This window comes from Bombus bifarius, unplaced genomic scaffold (genome assembly GCF_011952205.1).
Source record: "Bombus bifarius isolate JDL3187 unplaced genomic scaffold, Bbif_JDL3187 scf7180000009243, whole genome shotgun sequence".
NCBI classification, from domain to species: domain Eukaryota; kingdom Metazoa; phylum Arthropoda; class Insecta; order Hymenoptera; family Apidae; genus Bombus; species Bombus bifarius.
The window spans coordinates 5,156,241-5,173,804 of NW_022884989.1; the positions used below are offsets into that span (position 1 = coordinate 5,156,241).

A 17,564-nucleotide genomic window follows, 5' to 3' on the forward strand; every position below is an offset into this window, starting at 1 on the left:
TATAAATAACTACATATATAAATAACTACGACTTCTCAAACATGTTCAATTAATCTTTTAACATCTATTACATATATCGCTGCAAACATAACCTTTAGTTTTTAAAGTGTATATGTAATTTTAAACAATGTTACATAGGACAATCTGTAATATTATGCGAAGGACAGCATGTACAAATATACAAATATCGTATGCATTAAAAAGTGTATTGAACTTAAATACTAAACGATATAATTTATTTCTGAATTGTTCATACCCACAACAAAATTTGAATTCCATGTTATTTGTAAGATTCAAGAGTAAAGGAAACATTTCAAGAAAAGTAAGATAATTTTAGCACCCTTATATTTGCTAAGTATTTAATAATTTTAATGATTGAAGATATAAAGCACTTTAGTGACCAAATTTTAAAGTATAAATTTATATATACATAGAGTAAGAGTAAAGATGAAGAATCTGATGAAGATGAAGAGTTTGATATTGATGTTGATGACTATTTAAATACAGATAAATCAAAGGTAATTGTAATTACAGTACCTTCTCTTCGATTGGATGCTATTGCTAAAGCTGGGTTTGGAATATCACGCAAGTAAGTTAATATCATTGTTGTTAAAATATTATTTAAATAAATGATGTATTATAAAGAAATGTTGAACATTCCAGATTGTACATATATATAAAATTTTGATATGCACAGTTTTGATATAAAACTACTTGTTATTATGAATAATCTTAATCGAAATAAAAAATTTATTTATTTGATCTATTTCTCTAAAAATATTTCTTTTTCTTTTTAGTAAACTGGATAAAGATTTTTACAACAGTAACTTACGTGTAAATGGAAAAAAATGCTTTAAGAAAGGAATGATGGTATGATCTTAAATAATAAAATACATTTAAAATATCTAAAAATATTATTATATTAAAATAGAAATACATTTTACATCTTAACTATATAGATGCATGTTGGAGATGAAATAGATGTCATTCAGAGACAAAGTCCTACAAATCCAAACTTTTTGATAATAAATCGATGTACATTACAAGGAGTTAATGCAAATCCCGAAACAGATAGTATTAAAGTAAAATTAATTCAAAATAAATCTTTATTAGTTGAAAATTATAAAGATAAGTGGGACAATAAAGAATAATTGTATGAATAGTAAAAGTACATATATATATATATATATAAAATTAATTTATATATAATTAATATGTACATAATTGATAGGTATGTAATAGGTTTATGTGTAATAGATTTTATGTATACAGAACAAATAAATTTTTAATAATACAAGAACTAAATTCACAAAGAAATTATTTATTAAAATAGTTCTATATAAAATGCAGTTCTTGTATCTTACTGAATGTTCATTTTTGCTAGTGTACCTTCTATAATTTTATTACACTGAAAAAGAAATGTATTCTTTGAAATTATATTTTAAAGTATATAAATTTTGTATCAAATTAAAGCAAAATACTATACACTTACGTAAGCTACACAAAGTACTCCATTTGAATATAAGTTATTTAATTCTTTTAATACCTTAGTAATACTAGATGCATATTTAATTTTCTAGAAAATAATAGTAATACATAAATTAATAATATAAACAGCATTGAATTCTCAATAAAATGAAATATAAGATATTTACTTCCAAAACAAATATTGTATCATCATCATTTAAAAATGGTAAAAGTGCAACTGCTAAATGATCTTGTTGGCACTGAAAACAATACTTTATGATGTTAGTGAATTTTAAGCCATGTACGACTGGACATGAATATAAAAGTTGTAAAGCTTCAATGCATTTTTCAATTTGTTCAGAGGTCGGATTTATATCCATTTTTCTGAAAGGTTCTGAAATTGTTACTTCCCATGCCAATAAATATCCATTAGAATTTACAATAATACTTATATTTCGTATTTGTAGTAAAATTTTTTTTAATTCATTAATCTGCAAACATAACAGGAATATATAAAATATTATTTTTACGTATTCTAAAAATAGTTTAATGCGTGTTATTTACCATTAATAATTTAGCTAATTTAGTTAAATTTTTATCCCAGAGAGAATATTCATATATTTCAAAATCTATGCAAAGCTGTGCAATAATAACAAGTGCTTGCGATGAATAACTTTGTGTTTTCCATAAAATTTGTACAAGTTCATATTTAGGACATGTTTCAAATGTATTTATACTGTAACCTATTCCTAATAATTCTAATTTACTTATATATTTCAAAGATCTCATATAATTTCTGAAATATAAATATTTAAAAATATTACTTGAGATAAAACATAAAATTTTTTAAATTAAAAATATAAAAAAATTAGAAAACAATTACCTGATTGTTTGGTAATCGCGTTTAGTTAAATCTTCCAATTTAACAGTATTGACTATAGTTTGTAATACACGAAGAGCTCTATAGCGTGTTTCAGGACTGTAGTTTTCATCTTTTTCGCCAAAACTTATATTTATAAGAAAATTGATTGACAATTCGAGGTCTCCATGTTCTAAAATGTAGCATGCTCTGGAAATGTATTATTGATATCTAAATACTTTACATATTACATGTAAAAAGAGAATGTTTTAAATATAGTGATATACCTCAATAAATTATCATCACAATTTAGAGTTGATTCGGAATTTGTTGTTACTGAAAATGTTTCTGTTATACTTTGATTGAATTTTATATATTTAGTATCTGGTTGTAACCACTCCTGTAATAATTCTATCCGTAGTTTAACCACATTGATAGAGAATAACTGACTGAGAGAATTAACAGCAGTATTTATATCAGGTCTATGATTAGTAACACATTGATATCTTTGAGGTATACTTTCATCTGCATATAATTCACGAACTAATTTATTCGGGTTTCCGATTAATGACAAATAATTTTTGTTGTCTAAGCCATGTACACGTAAAACATGTTCCGATGTAAAACGTAAATATTTGAATTTTATTTTCTGAAATAGAGGCAACCACGATTTGATCATTAAAGTAATATATTAATAAAATTATAGAAAGCAAAATAAAAAATATATTTGTATAAGTACATAAGAAATATACTTCTAGCATTCCTTCTTCAAATGTCGTAGATTTCTGTGCTGACAGCTGAGCATATTTATAACACTCTTCAACTGCTGCTACTTGATCAGCTCCTAATAATAAATAATACGATTATTTTATTTTGATTTATCAAGACATTTTTTCAGTAAGATATGATTTTTGGCATAATGTAATATATAAAATACCTGGTGGTGTATGATTGACAACATAATATAATGCTGCTGTACCATAATACAATGCATCTGGACCAGTCATTCTTTCTATACATCTTTTTATATTATCTAGCAAACTACTATTTTTTGAACAAAGAGACCATTTATCTATTTTGTGTTTATTCTTCCAAGCACAAGTTACTTCTCCTTTTATGGCTAAAGTACATACAATATGAGGTTGTAATTTAAGAACAGGAGCAATATCTAACCATTTCTCATAAGTCTTTAAATTTAATTCAGGAGCTAAAAATAAATTAATAATAAAATATTAAAATAATTGTGTATAATGTTTTAGCATTTTATACAATTTAACTATTTATTAAAACATAGTAAATAATATGCAATGAAAGAATTTTACTTATAAGTTTCCATAATTCAACTTTAGGCAGAAAAGGTAATCGCCATTCTGCAATAGGGGGTAAAGAAGTATATCCTGGGTTGAGATGCATCCACTCTTCACATTCTATTTGTGTAGCTAAACTATAAAAAACACATACATACATATATAGTATACCTAGTAGTACTACAGTCTACCCATATTCTTACCCAGTGCGAGTATAATTTTGTAAGAAACAAAAATAATTTCTGTGTTCTATATTTTTATCCTCTATAAGATCCATAAGAATTATAAATACTTCATAATAATAAAAATTTATCTGAAACAGTAAATTTACAGTCTTGAATATCAGATTATATTATTATATTATATTTATTTATAATATATTATATATATACTAGAATTATAACATTGGTGCATATGTACAATTAGTATACAGTACAATTAGATTTGTAACATTAGTACTTTCATACTTGCGATAAAACACTTGTAACACTGTTCTTTAAGGCAACTTTATCCGTGATATAAGTAGCAATTGTATTGCATTTTTTTCTTAATTCGTTTACTTCATCCTCATTAATATGCAATTCTAAAACCACAATCATAAAGATATTAAAAGTAAGTGTATTAAAGTTTAATTTCTTATAGCCTTTTACCTTTTTTTCCATTGTAATTATTTATATTTAATTTTGGGTTCCATGTTTTTACTACTGTTTGTAAATAAAGTAATAAACAATCTTGAATATCAAACCCAAAATCAAAGCAGAACTCTTGAAACAAAGGAACCATGTCATCATTATAGTTCATAATACGTTGTAATATTTCTCTCTTAATTGTAGCATCACTTGTTAAAAGTTCTGCAAATATTTTTTATAAGTATATTTTTTAAGCTCATACACATGTGTATACATATGCTCATGTAAAAGAAGAGAATCAAATACAGTAAAAAATGAATTAAAGTAATGAACTGATTTAGACCTTTATATGAGATTAAATATTTAGACAACTTTTGTGTCCAATAATGCAATATTTTATTATTTTTAAATGTCTGCAGACATATTTGATTTCCTGTCAAATGAAAATATTCATATCCAAGTATTGTTATTCTTGAATGGCGAGCGTAATCTGGTTGAAATCTGAAAAAAAAATACTTTTATATTATTATTGTATCTCTTATACATTTATATTAAAGTACTTACGATTTACAAGCAGAAGATATCCATTTACATGCTTCTGAATCAGACAACATAAACAAGCAAGATAAACTAAGCTGAAGATCAAATGACCGACTACATATTATTTTTTTTAATAATATCATTGAAAGATGAAAATATACTGATTTAATTTCTATTAATAAAGTATCACTTATATTTTGTATAATGCAAAAGTCGAAATATAATGTTTTAATAATCTGCAATAAGCAATAATCGTTATGTTCCACTCTTAATTTCTTTATTTTATTGAGCAAGTTCTTCAAAGCTTCTTCTGCATTTGGCTAAAAAATTATATTATTTATTTTATACATTAATATTTCTCCAGAAAATATATTAACATTAATTACCTGATCATAATATTCATCAGTTGCATCACTTGATATGTGTTCTATATCTATATTGTAAATAAAGTACAAAGTTTCCATTATATATATTTGTACATAAAATTAGGATCATTAATGAATTTTATTTTACCATGTTTTAATTTAGCCATATAATTTCTCTGTATAGAGATTGCATTTTTAAATAGTGGTAGTAAAAATTCATCTGTTGCGATAGCTAAATCTTTATATATCGTATACAACTTCCATTGTGATCTTGATAATTCTTCATGCTTTATGTCCACTGAATTTGAACCATATCTAAGATTTTTATTAGAGCACATTTGATATAAATTTGCCCATGTATACAATAGTAACATAGATTGTAATTCATCTAAAAATATACATTAAAGTTATTAAAATATACATTAAAATGATTAATATTTAAATAATACACATACCATCTGAACATACACATAATGCAGCAGAACTTAAGCTTTGGACTGTAACTGCAATGTCTGCATCTCTTGTAATATCTTGCATAATAAATAAACATATTTTATGTATATATTGACATTCATGTGTCATTATATTTAATTGTCCTTCTTTGTATCTAAATAGGAATAATTACTTCAACAAGACTTAATATTATATGTTTGTATTTTTCATATAAATAAAATTTATTTACCTAATAAAATAATTTAATATGTTTATACTTTTTGTCTGCTCTAATAACGTAGATATTGCATCAATTCTTTGTAATTTAAGTAAGTCAGCAACCTTCATAACTTTTTTATAAGAGATAAATAAGTTTTCATCTTTCTCTATGTCCACTGAAATATTAAAAAATTGTAATTATAAATACTTAATTGCTGTAATTGTAAAAAGTATAAAATATAGAGAAAGATTATTTCATACTATCGCACAATCCTCTAACATAGTTTTGTAATATTTGCTTTTTTTTATCTTGATACTCTTCAAGTGTAACATTAATTTGAAAATCTTTCTTTAAAAAATACATTGATTTTATTTCATTTATACTATCAATAACGTTATTGCAATGATGTGATTGGATTTTACACGTTTCTGAAAGCTTTTTTAACTGTAATTTTACCCAACCCAACATCTCAATGTGATGTATAAGAGACTCAGGCATGACCTATATAATAAATATAAAGTTAAATAGTATGCCTGCATTTAAGAAATATAAAGTATCTTTTTAATAAAAATTATAGTATTTCAATGTACCTTTAGCGTTAAACCAGCTCTAACGTAATTAACAATTTGTACACAACAATATACTAAAACGTCATTTTCTAAGGAATTTAATGTCTTGGTTACATTTTCAAAATTCCTGTAAGTTCATTTTTGTTACTAATTGATTTTGAAGAATTATTTTATGTTCTATGTTTGAAATATCTTACCCCCTAACTAGGTAGTAATTTACACAGGATGAAAATGCTTTTTTCCTTGATAATAAATCATTTTTAGTTATTTGTTCAATATCTGATATCATGCTTTCATGATTTTCTTTTATTATACAGTGTATTAATTTCTGAAAAATGTTAAAATAACCATTTAACCATTTAAACCATTTAAATTGAAAATTTTTTTTGTAAATAATTAGTCGAGCTTACTGACATTATTTATGCCAATGCGTTCATATCCATATTTCTTTAAGATAAGTTTAATTGGAACACAATTATGTTCCATTTTGATTTGGGATATTAAAATATGATCAGAATTATAGCTTGTTTCTGTTAAAGTTACAATAGTTGAAGACCATGGAACTGTAGCTTTTTTCAGTACCTCTAATGTTTGTTGTAATTTAGTCTGTAATTATAAATAAGTATGTGCAAAACTATATTATATTTCCACTTAACATATAAATATCTCTAATTTTATATATATATATGTATATATGCATACCTCTATATCTTGAATTAAATCAATAATAAGAATAACTTTTTTCTCCCATGGAGCTTCTTCACCTGACCACCAACTTTTAGAATTCCTTAAAGTTTTCTATACAGGTATAATTTTCATCAATATTTAATAAAATCTGACCAATTTTAATCTAAACATACCTGTATATACGAAGAAAGTACATAATCATTTTGCAGAGAATTATTCAACATGTATTGTTTTAGAAATGTATTTATAAATTCTTGAATTATATTTATATGTATCTTATCCAGTAATATATATGAGACTTCCATAGGATCTCCAATATACGAATTGAGAGATATTGCTAATCTACAATTTCTATATTTTGATAAACTTATCTTTTTTAAATTATTTAAGCTTACAAAATTATAACATTACCTATAATCAACTTTCAATTTTTGAATATCAGACATAGCTTGTATTAAAAAAACCAATTGTTTTAAATTGGAATCTTTGTTCAAACACTCTTGCTGAAAATATAACGAATGATGACTTTCTTCAAATTTTAATAATTTTATAAACTTTTCTGTAAAATCAATTCCAATCTGGGGCCATTCTGAATGATGAAACTGTTCAAATGATTTAACTTTTTTAATACCCCAGAGCATAATTTCACACATTGCATTAGGAACAAATGACAATAAACTGGGAATAAAGTGTGATAACCATGTCCAAAGGGCAACTAAGGATATCTTCTCAGGAACAATTGCAAATATATCTTTTACAAATTCTATGGATACATGTTTTATTATATCTGGAAGATGTCTTGTCCAAATCAAAGTAGCTGCTTCCATTTCTCCCTATAATAAAAAAATTTAACCAGTTTATTTGTGCTAGTTTATTTTAATTATTTACCATACTTTACCAAACTCAAATGTGTTTTGTATTCTTCCATCAAATTTGCCCGTGAAAATTTAATCCATTCATTCATAATATCTTCATCATAACATTCTACATTTTTTTTATAGCCCCAAATCATATGAAAAGTTTCTAACTTATGTAGTATATCATTAATCGAAGAAAGAAGATTTAAATATTTATTATCTTCCTAAAATCAATAATATAAATATACTTAACATGAAACACAGAAAAATTAATGCAACTATTATCACTTAAAAGATGCTTACAGCAGTACTTTTTATTATTCTCGAACGTGCATACAAATTAATTTTCCTCATTTGTTTATATTCAGGTATAAGTGCTTTGCTACAACATTCTACCACATATTGCACATCTTCTATTTTATCAAATATATTAAAAAGCATGTCTAATTGAAAAGGACTAGAAGTGTTTTTTGCCCAAGGTCCAAGTTGTGATAGGAGCAATGCAGCTTTTGCACAATAAATGGGATCTGTAGATAAATTAAATTTATATGCAAAAGCTTCAGCTGCATCAAATTGTTTTTTTCTCACTAAACGTTGTAACTGATATTCAGGAAGACTTTCTGATACAGCTTTTACTCTAACTGTATCTATATATTCATTATTGGTAAAATTATTAATTCCTTCCAAATATAAAATTATTTCATCATAAGGATCCATAATTTCAATAAGATATGTTATAGGTGGTACATTTATTTTAAACTTTTCTTGGAAATCTGAATAGAACAAAGAATTTAATTACAAACAAAAAGTTATGCATACAAATTATACACATAAAATTAATTTTTTATACCTGGATAAGAAAGCACATGTAACATATACGTAGTACAATCATTATCAGATGTTAACACAAGTATTTGGCATATACCATTATCATTATTTTCAATAATTGCAAAATCTGATATAGGCTTAGAATATACTTGTATACCAAGTAGAGTTTGAGGGCATATTATACTTAAAGTATAATCTGTACGTAAACATAACATTGCACTAAAATGATCAAAATCAGTATATTTTGTTAGGAACTGTTATAAATACATAAATAAAGTAATGAAATGATCCATTTTATTAAAATTTTGTAAATACTTACATGTAGTTTTTTAAAAATTTGACTTTAATATAATTATAATGAAATGTATTAAAATTAATATGCTGTTCACTGGGCCACATAAATAACATATTTGAACATAACATAGCTATTGATACTTCTCTAGTTGTCATATTTGCAGTAGCATATACTACCTACATAATTCATAACATTCATAAATCATAAAAAATACAGACCAAGTTAAATATATTTTTACACATTTAAGCATTGAAGTAGAAACATAACTTACCTCATCAGAGGAAAATCCATTAAATAACTGTTCACATTTAATTTCTTTTGTTATCTCTTTTAGTGGATCATTAATACTAATCTCATTTATAAGAGTCAACTGAATAAGTTTAGGATTAAATTGTAATACTCTGAAATATGAATCTAAATTATAATATAAATTTCATAATAATAAAATTTCATAATTAGTTATATATTTACCTATAAATAGCTCCATTTTTTGTGGTAAGATATATATCAATATATTCATCAGATTTGTTTTGTAAAAACATTGCTATTATTTTATCTTCAGTTTTTGTTATATTTCTATATGTGGAAAATGAATAATTTTATAAACAACGTAATTTCAAAATGTAGCTATATAATATTATATATATATGTATATATTTAGACTTACTTTGTAAAGATTACTTGTCCTTTATTTAATAAATGAAGACAATATAATGTTCCATTTGATAAAGCAATAAATAAAAATATACCATTATGAGAAATACAATAACATGTTATTAATAATTCAAAACTGACACTTAATAGTATTTTTTCACACGTTTCATTCTCGAATATGGTAATTGACTTATCAATTGCTATACAAACTCTTGAATATTGCACAGATGCTAAGATATTTGGTTCTCTTGATAACTTATAAACATAAAGAAAAGCATTTTATTTAATTTATCTACCTAACTCAAATACTATTCAAATTTATGCTTTTTATCACAAATAATAAATTAGAAACATATTAAAAAATTCTTTATGTCATATTAACTAACAAATTAAGATTGTTAAATTAATAAATAATAAATAAAGAATAACAAAAAAACATTTACAATTATTTGAAAACGTTTATAAAAGTAGTTGCAACCGTTAAATTTAAATTTATTGCAATTTTTACAATTAAAATAAAGTTGATATTAAATACCTTTCCAGTCGATTGTATTGTTGCAAGAGTAGAAGTTTCATATAATGAACCATTATTTTCTGCTACTGTTCTTACCCCAAAATTTACAGTTTCTTCTTCTCTATCAAATCCTGAAACCACTTTATTCCACAGCGCCATTTTACCCGCGAACATTTATGAAATGCGTTACAACTGCGCAGGATCACTACATATGTATACCACATGATCACACATACATATATTGTATTATGCGCAGAATTCATGTCGGATGACATCTGTAGGTGAATGAAGAAATTTATTGGAACCTAGTATATAATCTCAAAAAATTCTTTGTGAAAGAATAAAAACTGTCAAACACGTAAACTTTAGAATCATACAAATTATAATAATAACAAATTAATTTCTAAATATTACGCAATTTGTGTATAGGTAAATAACTTCGAGAATAAATCATTGTTCTGTCTTTAAATTGCTCAAAAATGGATATTTTAAAAGCAGAAATAATGAAGAAAAGAAAACAGTTGGAGGAGAGCAATGTCTTGGTAAATTTTTACAAACAATATACAGCTTTTTTGGAAACTTTTATTTTATTTCGTTTACCAAACTAGGTTAATATTGCAGCAAAATAACCGGAAATATTTTAGAAGAGGCGAACTAATAGCAAAGGATCAAGAAGTGAAGGAAGTACAAGAAAATAATGATGAAGATGTTAAAATTAATACGACTCAACAACAAGAAGACTCTGTAACTGATGGTAGCTCTGAGCATTTAACATTACCTAGACATGAAGTGATTAGAAGGTTACGTGAAAGAAGTGAACCTATACTACTATTTGGAGAATCAGAAATAGAAGCATTTAAACGATTAAGAAAATGTGAAATTCTTGAGCCTGAAGTGAATAAGGTAAGTATCAAAAATACTTGAAATCAATAAAATATTTCAATAAAATTTACATATTTCTTATGTGTATAATTTATTTTGTATTGAAGGGTTTTAGAAATGATTTTCAAGAAGCTATGGAACAAGTAGATCAAGCATATCTAAATGAAATACTGGCTTCTTCTAAACCTCAAGATCGTGATGGAAAAGGAGATGTACATGTACCAGATGAAGGAGTTACCTATGAAGATTTACAAAAGATGTCTATAAAATTAAACAAGGGTGACAGGGATTTTGACTTAAATGTCATTACACAATTTATACAATTCTTAGTACAAATGTGGGGTAATCAATTAAATAGTAGAAGTGCCGCTGAAAAAATGAGTACTAGAGGAAAGATGGCTAGTGCTACTTATGCCCAAACAAGAGAATACTTGAAACCTCTTCTTAGAAAATTAAAAAATAGATCTCTGCCAGAGGATATTACGGATAGTTTAACCGATATTGTAAAACATTTACTTGAACGTAATTACATACTGGTAATTATGTCAGTTATTAATAAATTAAATAATTTTAGTAGAATACATTTATTACAAATAATTTATTATAGGCAAGTGATGCATACCTACAAATGGCAATTGGAAATTCTCCATGGCCTATTGGAGTAACTATGGTCGGTATTCATGCACGTACCGGAAGAGAAAAGATTTTCTCAAAGAACGTTGCACATGTAATGAACGATGAAACTCAAAGAAAATATATTCAAGCATTAAAAAGGCTAATGACCAAGTGTCAGGAGTATTATCCCACAGATCCGTCTCGTTGTGTAGAATATTCAAAAACCTAATATTTTTATACATAATATATATAAATAATTATGCATTGTAGAATACTATAATACTTATACACTATACTGTAGCTAAAGGAACTAAAGTTGTATTTAGTAACAAATCGATTCATCTATATCTGAATATTTCCTTGCATTATTTTTAATTTTTTTTTTCTTTGCACCTTCAAATAATAAATATCTTAGAAATATTTGAAATTCGTAAAAATAAAAATATTATATTTTTAAAAAGTATTAATGGAATAATGTAATTTTATCATCACATGTCTTTGATATTTTATACATTTCTTTATGTTGAACTTTATTGTGTTATGGATGTTAAGGACGTTAGTTCATTTGCCCTCTTTACTGCAGCTTCAATTGCATTCATCATAGAAGCTCTATAAATATAATTGGTAATATTATACATTATATTAATATACATAATAATTTCATGCATAGTTTACCTGACTTGCCCACATTCCATAGCATGAATGCCTGCAATAGTTGTACCTCCTGGAGAACATACCTCATCCTTTAACTGACCAGGATGTTTGCCTGTTTCTAACACCATTTTACCAGCTCCAACCAATACTTGAGCTGCAAATTTTGTTGCCATAGGTCTTGGAACGCCCATTTTTACAGCACCATCTGCTAATGCTTCTATAACAAGATATGCCTGGAAATTTTGTTTAAGCTTAATATTTGGCTTTAAAAAATTGGTAAATACATATACAATAGCGGACATATTTACATAAGCAGGACTAGATCCCGAAAGAGCACCTATAGCATTCATAAGAGACTGAGGAACATGTTCAGTTACACCAATATATGACAATAATTCTTCTACCATCATTTCATCTTGATCCGTTGCATTCACAGAACAATATACTATATATATCATTGAAATATGAGAATATAAGAAGATTACACTCTTATTAATTATATACATGATGCCAATGTTTTCTTTTACCTGTTATTCCTTCTCCAACCATCATTGGAGTGTTAGGCATACATCTAATTATTCTAGGATGACTAACAATAGATTTGAGTTTCTGGAAATATGAAATCAACTTTATAATTTGTTTCTATGAACATAGCTTCTTTGTAGTGTTGATAATAATGATTTTTACATTAGATAAAGTCTCTAATGTAACTCCTACAAGAACTGAAACAAAAAGTTTATAGTGATGATGTACTGTCATTGTTTCTTTGGTACATTTAAGTGCATCATCAAGCATTTGAGGCTTCATAGCTAAAAATATGATTTCACAATTATCCACTACTTCTCCATTTTTTAAAGTAGCATGGGCACCTAACTCGTTCCAAAAGCTTAGAGTTTTAGAAGTACGAGCAGAAACCCATACGTTGTTTGGATCTAAAATACCTATAACAAAAAATTAATGATGTTATTCCAAATTAATTATAATTAACTATTAAGATTGTGATCATTATTATTATAACATTCGATTACCTTTACGAATTAAACCAGCACCAATAGCACTGGCCATATTTCCACCACCAATGAAACCCACCTTAGTTGACAAAAAATGGTCATTCATGGTTATTAATACTTAATAATTAATTTAAATACAAATAATGTACGTATTACTTATAATTAAATATGTGACGTGTATTTTAATTTATGTGACAAGGTATAATATATTTGTACTGTTTTCAAAGTATTCTGGCTGGGACTTCTGACATTTAACGGATGTTATGAGATAAATTATAGATTAAATGACACGAGTTTTCTGCCTATTATTTATTAAATACGTTTTATTGGATATTTGATATTGAACTGCTTTCTTATATATTTTCAAACAAATTTTTTTTTATATTTTTAAGCGCGTAATTAGAGTGAAAATTTGGAAAGAAAATATGAAATGTCACGAAGTATGAAAGGAACATAGAAAGAGACTGAAAAGAAGTAAACTGATAAAATGTCATTAAGTAACTATTGCGTCACATAAAAATATAATTTTGAAAATGTTGATAGAATTTTAAGAATTTGTTTTATCTTTAATACAATTCATACTTGAATTTATGTTCAACTTTATAGCAATTGATGTAACTTTTTTATATAATAGATTTTTTATATAATATTGCATTGGATGATATTTTATAGTTTCTTTGTATCATATATGTAAATTAAGAGATAAACGAATTATGAATGTTTTATAACAGCTCTCTTTATGTAACATTAGATTATATGAAGCTACATTTTATTACATTGACGAAACTATAGTTAATTGGTGCGTTTGACGTGCAATTGGTGCAATGATTGTTAAATGGTCTTTCTTTTCCTATTATATTTAAGCGTATTTCTTAAATATAGAAATGTATGATACAACATGACACAAATTGATTTCCAAATACAACATTAAATAAATTTACTATAATGGGTAATTGTATGCGAAGCGTATTGCAAAAGTTACAAAAGAAGAAATGTGCCGAAAAGTAATGAATTAATATATTAAAACACTCATACTGATGAGAAAATATGTATTTAATAATGATATAATTTTTAGGAGTATTATCTTGCTTATTGTGGGTCTTGATAATGCGGGAAAAACTTCGATTTTGAACTGCATCAGTGGAGGTATCATACATATGTGTATTTTGCTAAAAAAATTGTTTATCTTACTTTTGTTGACAATTATAACTGACTTTCCAAATATCTTTTTAATTTGCGATTTTAATTTCCTTAATTTATTACTTTTCCAAAAAGTTAAATAGTACATCATTTATATATTTTTTTATTAGATTCAGATAAAACCACTTTACCTACGATAGGGTTCCATGTAGTATCTTTAAAATATAAATCATACACTGTAAAAATTTATGATGTTGGTGGAAGCTCTCAAATCAGATCTTTATGGCCAAAATACTATAATGGTGTAAGTAATTAATAAATGTATAACACTTTCGTTAGCTACAATTGCAGTTAGGATATAGATAATCCTTTTATTTCTATCCTTAATAATATTGTTTGAAACCTGTCTTTCCGTTTTCCATCTTTTAGATACATGGTCTTATATACGTGGTGGATGCTAGTGATATTTCCCGTCTTACAGAAAATAAAGTTGTATTTGGTGAATTAATTTCACATGAATATATTTCAGGAAAGCCATTGTTGTTGTAAGAAAATTAAATGTATTGCTTATACTTGCATTGTTGTTCATGCACGGAGTACCATTTGTAGATATAATATGCACCACTTAACTACACTAAAAATACATATATGTAATATACATTTAACTTAGTAAGATTTTCGTGTATATTCTTCATTATATTTCATAATAGGCTTGCAAACAAACAGGATATAAACGGAGCTATTGATGAATTAGATCTCGTTGAAAACTTAGACATAGAACATGCTGCTAATACTATGAAATGTCCCACAAGAGTAGAAATATGTTCATGTATTTGGAAAGGAGATCAGTCAAAAGATAATACTATAGGTATTAAAAATGGATACAAGTACGTAGTTAGCTTTTTATTCTATGTTGATTATATAAAATTTAATTTTTACTAAATATAAATAAATTATATAGATGGCTGCTGGATATAATAGTGAAGAACTATACAAGTTTAAATACTAGACTTAAAAATCAAAATGCTCAAAGTGAAAGAAATATTGAAGTACAAAGCGTAGTATTAGATTCACCATCAAGACTATCAGTCCATTCCAATCCCTTTAAGCCAATCAAAGAACTAGTTTTAAAAAGGGTAATATTATTAAAAATTATTGTTTGTTTGTTTGTTAGACTATGCTTCTATTTTACTTATTATATTATAATTTTAGGAAGATGCTCAAACACCAAGTGTTTCTCAAAATGGTATGTACTATCTAAATATAAAATAATGTAAATACTATAGTACATTTATAAACCACATTTATACAGGTATAGTAGCAAATGGAAAAAAGCTAAAGAAAATGTTTACATATAGAAATAAGACTGCACCACTGACTACTGAGGAATCTGTCACTGAAATTAAGGATATGTCAGAAACTGTTAAATTTACTCAAAACACTCTAGAATCTCAACAGAATGTTCAGACACTTCCACCGATATTAAATCCAATAACACTAGATACATATTCACGTGCAGTTAGATCAAAAAATAATCGTCCATATACAGCTCCAGAGCATTCACATTTTATAAATAAGATAACAGTAATTAATATTCCTAGGCAAGTAACATAAAAGCAATATTTTTAATTGTACAGGTAATAATATGGGACCATTATTAAAAAATATGATACAATGTATTTAAAATTATATCCAGGCAAAATATTTTAACAACGAATTTTTTATATTTATCTAATATAACATGAAAAAAATATTAGCAATGTTTTTTATTATGTGAGCGATTGTTTATGTATATAATGTTTGTATACATTCATTTGTTCTAGTCATGAAATACATATATATAAATATTTTTTTCATTGTCTTTAATATAATACGCATTTCATTCATATTTATATTATAAGACATATTTACATTATATTTTATAATGTAAATATTTATAATGTATTTTTAATATATATATATAGTATATTATTTTAATTATTTTATGATATTAAACACCATCTGTTTTTTATCTAAACTTTATTATATCTTGTACATTTGCATACAGATTCATGTACATAAAAGTTCGGCAAATATACGAATTACAGTATATATGAAAGACTTATAAAAGCTATAGCATAAAGACATTAAAAAACTTTCGATTATAGAAAGCAGTAAAAGTGCGCAAAAATTGTATCGCATAAGCATACTTATCACAATTTATAGTATAATAAATATCGTAAGTAGTTCCATAACATTGTCTTATCTGTAACATTATCTTGTTGAGCAACTACTTTGTTAAATATAATATATCGAAAAATTATACTAAAAATTGTAACAGTAAGGAACAATGTATCTCATATAACATAAAGAATATTCCTTTAAGGAAAATATTTTATACTAATTACATTACATGTATATAGACATACCAATGAAAACATAGTGGTCAAACTATTAAAAGCGATGTTAAATATTGTAAATTGCATTAATCAGTATTTTAAAATTACATACTTTTATTATGAAAGACTGTTATATCACGTTTCTAGACGTTTTTATAGATCATAATAATGCCATTTCAATTACAAATATAGTAATTTTTGCCATAATATTAGTATTTTTTGTTAAATTCTTATCTACTTTATTTAATAATGCCTTTTTTCAAACTATGAAGCAACATAACACTTTATGTGCATCAGCAATTCCAAAAGTATATGCAAATTGCCTTGCTTATTTCATATTTATCCTCTTAACAATAGGTAATATTCGTTGTAATTGCACCTTATATAATCACAACTACTCTAATCAGGCAAGTTATATTTATCTATTACTAACTTGAAAATATTTCATTCTTTTTTAGATAAGATTAGACTATTGCTTGTTATGAAAAGACACAGATTTTGTCCTTCTGACTTTTGTACAATATATTTAGTAGGCATTAAATATATATTTCTTAAGTTGTTTTGCATTACAATGGTTAAAAAATAGCTTTTTTCAAAATATAATGTCGAAATTGTATAGGTCATATATAAATTACTTATAAAATTTTGTTTATAAAGCAGCA

General features: G+C 25.5%; 5 protein-coding genes across 8 annotated transcripts; 3 read left to right on the top strand and 2 right to left on the bottom strand.

Moving 5' to 3' along the window:
- The first annotated feature begins 14 nt into the window (after window positions 1–14).
- On the top strand, window positions 15–1,305 carry LOC117214774 (mitochondrial transcription rescue factor 1). 2 transcript variants are annotated; one of them, XM_033461093.1, is made up of 4 exons: window positions 15–322; window positions 435–589; window positions 798–873; window positions 963–1,305. In XM_033461093.1, the coding sequence occupies exons 1-4, from the start codon at window positions 128–130 to the stop codon at window positions 1,149–1,151; spliced, it is 615 nt and encodes a 204-aa protein (XP_033316984.1). In that variant the 5' UTR covers window positions 15–127; the 3' UTR covers window positions 1,152–1,305. The 2 variants fall into 2 exon arrangements, with proteins under 2 accessions (XP_033316984.1, XP_033316983.1); XM_033461092.1 differs by having other exon boundaries at window positions 16–322; window positions 798–870; window positions 960–1,305.
- Window positions 1,302–10,478, bottom strand: LOC117214765 (kinetochore-associated protein 1). 2 transcript variants are annotated; one of them, XM_033461081.1, is made up of 33 exons: window positions 10,245–10,478; window positions 9,723–9,964; window positions 9,527–9,631; window positions 9,327–9,456; window positions 9,080–9,231; window positions 8,783–8,979; window positions 8,236–8,705; window positions 7,974–8,156; window positions 7,487–7,908; window positions 7,249–7,417; window positions 7,091–7,186; window positions 6,803–6,994; window positions 6,586–6,716; window positions 6,410–6,515; window positions 6,080–6,320; window positions 5,850–5,994; window positions 5,623–5,774; window positions 5,316–5,555; window positions 5,189–5,235; window positions 4,827–5,122; window positions 4,606–4,763; window positions 4,284–4,484; window positions 4,101–4,216; window positions 3,837–3,946; window positions 3,649–3,770; window positions 3,264–3,533; window positions 3,079–3,170; window positions 2,614–2,975; window positions 2,351–2,536; window positions 2,032–2,263; window positions 1,656–1,958; window positions 1,493–1,576; window positions 1,302–1,408 (listed from the first exon to the last, which is right to left on the bottom strand). In XM_033461081.1, exons 1-33 carry the CDS (start codon window positions 10,395–10,397, stop codon window positions 1,361–1,363), a joined length of 6,153 nt encoding a protein of 2,050 aa, XP_033316972.1. In that variant the 5' UTR covers window positions 10,398–10,478; the 3' UTR covers window positions 1,302–1,360. The 2 variants fall into 2 exon arrangements, with proteins under 2 accessions (XP_033316972.1, XP_033316973.1); XM_033461082.1 differs by having other exon boundaries at window positions 9,723–9,741; window positions 10,245–10,381.
- Window positions 10,473–11,997, top strand: LOC117214770 (pre-mRNA-splicing factor 18). Of its 2 annotated transcripts, XM_033461088.1 has the most exons (5): window positions 10,473–10,579; window positions 10,653–10,765; window positions 10,845–11,126; window positions 11,213–11,641; window positions 11,713–11,997. In XM_033461088.1, exons 2-5 carry the CDS (start codon window positions 10,703–10,705, stop codon window positions 11,947–11,949), a joined length of 1,011 nt encoding a protein of 336 aa, XP_033316979.1. In that variant the 5' UTR covers window positions 10,473–10,579; window positions 10,653–10,702; the 3' UTR covers window positions 11,950–11,997. The 2 variants fall into 2 exon arrangements, with proteins under 2 accessions (XP_033316979.1, XP_033316980.1); XM_033461089.1 differs by lacking the exon at window positions 10,473–10,579 and having other exon boundaries at window positions 10,606–10,765; window positions 10,832–11,126.
- A 153-nt stretch (window positions 11,998–12,150) lies between these two features.
- Window positions 12,151–13,873, bottom strand: LOC117214773 (pyrroline-5-carboxylate reductase). The gene is made up of 6 exons (XM_033461091.1): window positions 13,403–13,873; window positions 13,062–13,315; window positions 12,902–12,983; window positions 12,683–12,819; window positions 12,396–12,607; window positions 12,151–12,329 (listed from the first exon to the last, which is right to left on the bottom strand). The coding sequence occupies exons 1-6, from the start codon at window positions 13,488–13,490 to the stop codon at window positions 12,251–12,253; spliced, it is 852 nt and encodes a 283-aa protein (XP_033316982.1). The 5' UTR covers window positions 13,491–13,873; the 3' UTR covers window positions 12,151–12,250.
- Window positions 13,874–14,120: 247 nt separating this feature from the next.
- LOC117214769 (ADP-ribosylation factor-like protein 13B) lies at window positions 14,121–16,375 on the top strand. The gene is made up of 8 exons (XM_033461087.1): window positions 14,121–14,388; window positions 14,460–14,530; window positions 14,695–14,828; window positions 14,954–15,069; window positions 15,235–15,411; window positions 15,486–15,660; window positions 15,737–15,770; window positions 15,837–16,375. Exons 1-8 carry the CDS (start codon window positions 14,330–14,332, stop codon window positions 16,136–16,138), a joined length of 1,068 nt encoding a protein of 355 aa, XP_033316978.1. The 5' UTR covers window positions 14,121–14,329; the 3' UTR covers window positions 16,139–16,375.
- The last annotated feature ends 1,189 nt before the right edge of the window (window positions 16,376–17,564 follow it).